Below are 6140 nucleotides of genomic sequence, written 5' to 3' on the forward strand. Positions count from 1 at the left end.
ACAGGTCTCAAAGACTAAACAGAATGAAAACCTGATCAAGATGTTGCTTAGAGCTGGAGCTGATGTTAATGCTACAGACTTTGTAAGTGGGTTTGTACAAATGCCAGTGTGGCTTGTTTGCATACAACAATACAAAAACCAGACTTCAGAACCTTTAAGCAAACATAGTCCTGCTTTCAGAGTAGGATCAGGCACTGATCACACTGTGATGTACCATGAGGATTCAGTGCTTCCCTTTGAGACTTAGGCAATAGTTGTGTAATGTACACAGAAATAATTCTCCACTCATCGACTAATTCTCCCCTTCTAATCTCCCTCTTAAAAGAATCCAAGCAAGCTGGGCTGAGATACTTACATATTGAATATCTGATCCTATAAAGATTCTAGTGATATTAGAGTCTGAGTTGGTTGCAGGAGAAGTGCAACAATCCCTTAAATCACTTGTTGCAGAATCCTAGTTTAGGATACTGCTTGCCACAGAATGAGTGAAAGGCACCTCAGTCGGTATGAAAGTAGCAATGTAGTTCATGGAGGTAGACTAATGATAAAGCATGAATGAATTTGATAGAATTTACAAAGTTTAACAAAGGTTAATCAAAGTTCAATTTGATGCCAAGGTCACTACATTACTTACTACAAAGGCAAACTGATTAGGATAATTGGATTAGAATATTTGTGCGAGAAATATACCGGGGGAAATAGACTTGGAGGTGGGCTAGGGCGAATTTCACAGGGATTTGGAAATGGGTAAAGATGGCCCTCTTGTGGGGTCATTAGGTGTTCAGAACAGACCCCCTTGTTCTCTGAACTCCCTCAGAGACCCGGGAGGAAGGGGGTCTGTACCACCACAGAGTTTACCTCTGTTTATGAGTTCCTGGACTGGACCAGTTTTGTGGGCTAGGGTCATGCCACTGTGCTAGACTGTGTGTTTTCTTTTGGTCTTCAGAGTGTGCTGATCTGCCATACGTAGCGTTTTGCATCCACTAGCCTACTTGGGTATGATAAAAGAGTTCCTCTAAGGCAGAAAAGGAGAACTACACACTTTGGCAGCGACCGAATTCTAAAACACTGAAGTGCAAGCAAACAGTATTGCTTAAGACATATTTGTTGAGACCAAGGTCATGGAATCCTCTGAAATTAGTAAAGAAAAAAAATTACTGAAATTAGTAAACTGGCTTCCTGTGGAAGGTGTCCGACCTCTTTGTGCACTACATTCCAGGGAAGGAATGATTTTTTTGTTCCTCTTGCTTTTATGGGAATGAATTTGTTTGAAAGTGTAGTGTATTTTGACAGGAAATGATATGTCTTTTGCATACAGCTGTTAGGGTGAAACTGATAAGGCTAAAGCTAGTTGTACTTGCCTAAAGTCTACTAAAGAAGTAATAGAACTAAACCTTATCTGCTTCTGTTTCCCTTCAGTCTGGTAGCACAGCCCTTCACTATGCTTGTGAAATGAAAAACCAGGCAATCATTCCTCTACTTCTTGAAGCTCATGCAGACACTTCTTTAAAAAATCAGGTAAGAACACGAAGCTGTTAACTGTGTTTCCTTATCATGATGATGAAACACTATGCTGTGTGTGCAGCAGTTACCTGCTATGCAGTAGTTTAAAAGCAGGGCACATAGCTTCCTGGCAGCAGACTTGTTTGCTGTGAGGTATAAAGCAGTGTTTGCTCCATTGCCTTTGTTAGCAAGAGAAACTTTAAAGCCCAAATCCGTCACTGTTGGATTTCTACCAGTAAATGCTGCCTGCACATTCACTGGATTGGCAGACCTCTTAGCTGTCTCTACAGGACCTCTTCTTAACTCAGAGCTGCTCTACAGTCGTTCCTAAGGTGCACGCTGAAGGGGAGTGGCAAGAGCCTTCCTAGGTACTTTTTGTGTCACTGGACATCATTCTTCTGAGAGGGGCTGTCAGCCGGAAAAGTCCAAATGTTGTCCAAATAAATATTGACCTGGGAGCAGCTGCGTTACCAAGTTGAGGCAAGCAATTTATTGAAATCAGCTCTTAGGTTAGCACTGCACTGACTTTGGACATTAGCCCCAGGAATGGAATATCTGTCACTGCTGGAAGGGAGGACTCTGCCTGTGGCTTCAGTGAGAGTAGGATTAAACTCAACACATTCTGGAACCTGTGTTAGAGCAAGGATGTGACAGTGAAACTTAGGCAGGAGAGCATTGTATCTGGGTGACAAATTTGGGAAAGCTCTTTGTCCTTGACCCATATCTATCATATTGCAAAGTATTTCATCTGTTTGTTTCAGGATGGGGAGACTCCCTTAGATATAGCAAGAAGATTGCAGTTCCACAACATTGAAAGCATGCTAAGGAAAAGTTCCTAGTCATCAAGGACACTTGAACATGCAGAAACTTACCTCATCTGGAAAACCATCTTGCACAGCAACGGAAGTCCTGCAGAGGATGGAGAGCTGTTACTTGATAAAGACTTGGTCCAAATCCACCCATTCCTTGCTGCAGACTTCGAGTGTTTTGTGTGAGACTTGCCAGTATACCCAAGGGTGAAAAGAGCTAATTTGATTTTATTAAGTCACGAACAATTACAGTAGTGTTCAAAATATTGCTACCCTAGTTTTGTTACTTGACTTATGCAGACTGTGGATTTTGAAAGCTAGCTATAATATTTCTGTAAGCCTAAGCATTGCACGTGATGGTTGGCAGCCAAAGCAAAACTAGAATATCCTTTAGAGTGTGTGTTACTTGTTCAGTAGGGGATACACTTGACAACTGCACAATACGCCACAGAAGTTTATATAAAGTCTGATACCTTTCCTCTTATTATTTCTCCTCTTACAATGGGAATGATGGGGAAAATAGATCTTTCAGTTTAGCACTTCCTAAAATGCTTCTGATGATAACCATATGTATCCTTCCCACAGGACTGGACCGGGTAACATGCTTTTCACAAGATGTATGAAGCAGGGGCTGCATATACCAAAATAATAATAAATTCGTGAGTCTTCTTTTACATAGGTGAAGGCAGAAGAAAACCTGCAGTAGTAAGCAAATGAAGTGCTAGTGTTTAAACCCTACATCCCTCAGTAAGGGTTGGCAAATGGATGATGTCCATAACCAGGCAAGAAAGACCCTCCTGATTGGTTTTCACCCAGGGTCTGGCCAGCCTTGGGTGGGAACTGATTAGGAGATCACCACCGGGTGCTGCTGCCTTTGGCATTGACATCAGGTGTCCTGCCTCCAAATTAACTGCTTAAAAACTGGCTCAGCTTGTGGTGGTGTGGGGGAGTTTATTTACATAGTAGATGTATTGTGTAGGGCTTCCAGTTATTGGAAGAGCTCCCTGACTGTTCACTGCGAGTTCCCGGTGATGGTGGGACAAGATCAAGACTGGGACAGAAAGAGGAATTTGGCTTTCCCTTGGCAGTTGCTGTATGTTTGGAACTGGGCTGATGGCCTGGCTTATTCCTTCTCCCATGGCCTGGTTTATGACTTGGCTTAGTCCTTTCTTTGCTGCATCATGTTCCGTGAGTGAATGCATCAATCTATTTATCCCTTTTGCAGTCGGTCATCTTGTATCTTTCCCTTATACTTTGGATTGGGATGGTAAAGTTTTTCCTATATGTATACTACTAATGGCCTTATCCTTCCTCCTGGGACAAGTGGTCAGCAGAAGAGCAATGTATTAATGTGGCTTGGTGCTTTGTTATTTAATAATGCAGCAGTAAAGAGGAATTTCCTTTCAAATGCTGTTGCACCTTGCTTTCTTTGTCTAATGGATCTTTATTTTTGTTAATAATTTTGGCCATTTCCTGTAAGCTGTAATAAGTTCAGAATACAGATGCCATGATCAGTGCTGCTAATGACTGCTAGACTGGGTACATGGAAAAGCTAGTGTTTTTTTCCTGTGTTGCAGAACACATATATTTTTAGTGTAACTATTCTGTTGAATGCTGACTCCAGCTACAAAGGGTCTTGGCTGGGTAATGTGAGCTCGAGGTCCCATCCAGAAACATCCCAGGAAAAAAGCTACCCTGTCTGAGCCTGTAATAGTGAAAATTTTGGGCGAACCTGCAGATGGACACTTAACTTACCATCTTGTAGGTGCGTAGATCTGAGGTACTTGTATGGCTAACGAAGATGCTGTCTCTTTGGGCTAATGTCTGGAAAGGGAAAAGAGCTGACTGCTTTCCCTTGCAGTAGAAATCGCATTAACAGAAAATGCTTAACACACAGGGTTACATAAAAGTCAAAACTGACAGCTCAGAGTCTTGCAACAGCTTCATTGGCAGTGTCAAGGATAATTCATGGGGTGCAAGCTGTATTGCTTGGAGTGCAGCTTGCCCAGTAGGTCTACATTTCGTTCCTAATCTACCATCCATGGTATTTCAAAGTTGGAGGTTTAGAGGGCATGAACAAACCTTTGGGTGGTGTGTAGATATGCAGGGCAGAAAAATACTTCTATGAGGGTTTTTTTTTGACACTGTAGGTAAATATGAGGAAGGAAAAACAAAGGAAAAAAAGCCAAGTTCTTTGTCGTGTGAATAAATGATTTAATTTAAACAAAGGGCAGTTTGTTTAAATTAAAATTAAACAAAGGGCGTTTCTGTATTGTACTTCAATACAGAAATAAGCAAATCCCACTTCTGGGTCCTTCTGGGAAAACAGAAATTGGGCATGGGACTGCCTCTGTGGGGTAGGTAAGATATACACGAGAGCAACAGAGTTTATTTAGGCTTAGGCAAATCCACCTTGCAGAAATAAAAGCTGTACAAATTGAGTGAACCCTTCAGTGTGTGCCCAAATATATTCCTGTTTTCAGCTTTCATTCCTATGTGCCGCAAACTTCTGGGGAAGACCATGTCACAGTCGCATCATGGAAAACCTCAAACTATGACAAACACAAGAAATGAGTGAAGATGAAATACCTATGCTGGTATCTGCCACATGGGTCTGTGCGTTTGCCTCTTGCCCCTTATTGCCAAATAGAAATATGGGAAGTTTTCATTGAGTCAATCAACACTCTGCTTGTGGTTTCACAAGTATTTTGTTATTAGTTCAATGATTTTCCAATACATTTTCTCAGTTGCATCAAGGCCCCAGATAAAATCAAGATGACCCCAAGCAGGAAAGTGCTCATGGTAGATGAGATTAGTAATGCGAGGAAGTAGCTTTGCCATGTCTTTTGGATCTGCAAATTTGTCAAGTCCACCACTCCAAACAGCAATTGGAATGCTTATCTTCTCGATGTTGTAGGCGGGAGGAGTAGACTGTAAGAAAGGGAGGAGACCCGAGTGAATGCTCTTGTATCAGAAGCTGTGTTTAGAGAAAGGACTCTGTGCAAGCATCTCTTTTTTTCCCTTCTGCACTCATGACTGTAAAACAGGAAGGATGAAGGCCACCTCTTAGTGCCTATTTCTCCAACCCCATTCCCTGTTGACCATGAAAGGGTCCGTTTTCTTTCTGTCTTTCCTTTACACATGGCTTTGGGTTTCCCTGCAGTTTGGCACCTTCTCATGCCCTTTGGAAATGGGGATATGGAGAGAGCAGTGTCTGTGTTTGTCAGGCAAGGATGGTGGTGCTTATTCATGTGTATATTTAAGATTTCTTGCAGCATGAAATGCAACTGTTGTCCTGGTTGTTATGCTTGGGACTTTGGCTATTTCTAATTTCACCCTATAAAATTTCTGACACAGTGAGCGTGGGTTGAAGGGACTGATAATATCTCTGGAGCCCTTCTGCCTCCCGAGCAAAGCAGCCTGTCCTGCTCTAGCACAGGACACTGTAAGTCAAATGTGCTCATTAAAAGTGAAATGATTGTCAGCCAATTGGAGAGGTCACCATTGCTGTGAGATTAATTTTCTTCCTTAACAGAAAAGCAGACCTTGAGGGTTTTTGGGGAAGAGCTCCATATTCACTCCATCCTAGGACCTGGGTATGGATCTTAGCCTTTTGGGAATGGCAGGTAAATTGACATGTTATTGGACACATCCCTGCATCACTAGGGAGGGCAAAATGACCTTATGTTAGCTGTCTGCAAGGATCAGACTATGATTTTTCTTTGAATGGACTTCTACATTTATGACTGTTAGATTCAGGTGAAACTTTATCATAGACCATTCTCTCCCTCTTTCTGTACCACTCAAATGGCTAAACTCTGAATTTTT

General features: G+C 42.0%; 1 protein-coding gene across 1 annotated transcript in view; it reads left to right on the forward strand.

Moving 5' to 3' along the window:
* ANKRD22 (ankyrin repeat domain 22) overlaps positions 1–2342 on the forward strand; it is an 11272-nt gene extending 8930 nt beyond the window's left edge. Inside the window, exons 4-6 of the mRNA XM_008946534.1 lie at positions 5–82; positions 1420–1518; positions 2265–2342. Of these exons, the coding sequence (XP_008944782.1) occupies positions 5–82; positions 1420–1518; positions 2265–2342 (255 nt within the window). The remainder of the gene's footprint in view (positions 1–4; positions 83–1419; positions 1519–2264) is intronic.
* Positions 2343–6140: the final 3798 nt, after the last annotated feature.

Source organism: Merops nubicus, unplaced genomic scaffold, assembly GCF_000691845.1.
Source record: "Merops nubicus isolate BGI_N331 unplaced genomic scaffold, ASM69184v1 scaffold10958, whole genome shotgun sequence".
Lineage (NCBI taxonomy): Eukaryota > Metazoa > Chordata > Aves > Coraciiformes > Meropidae > Merops > Merops nubicus.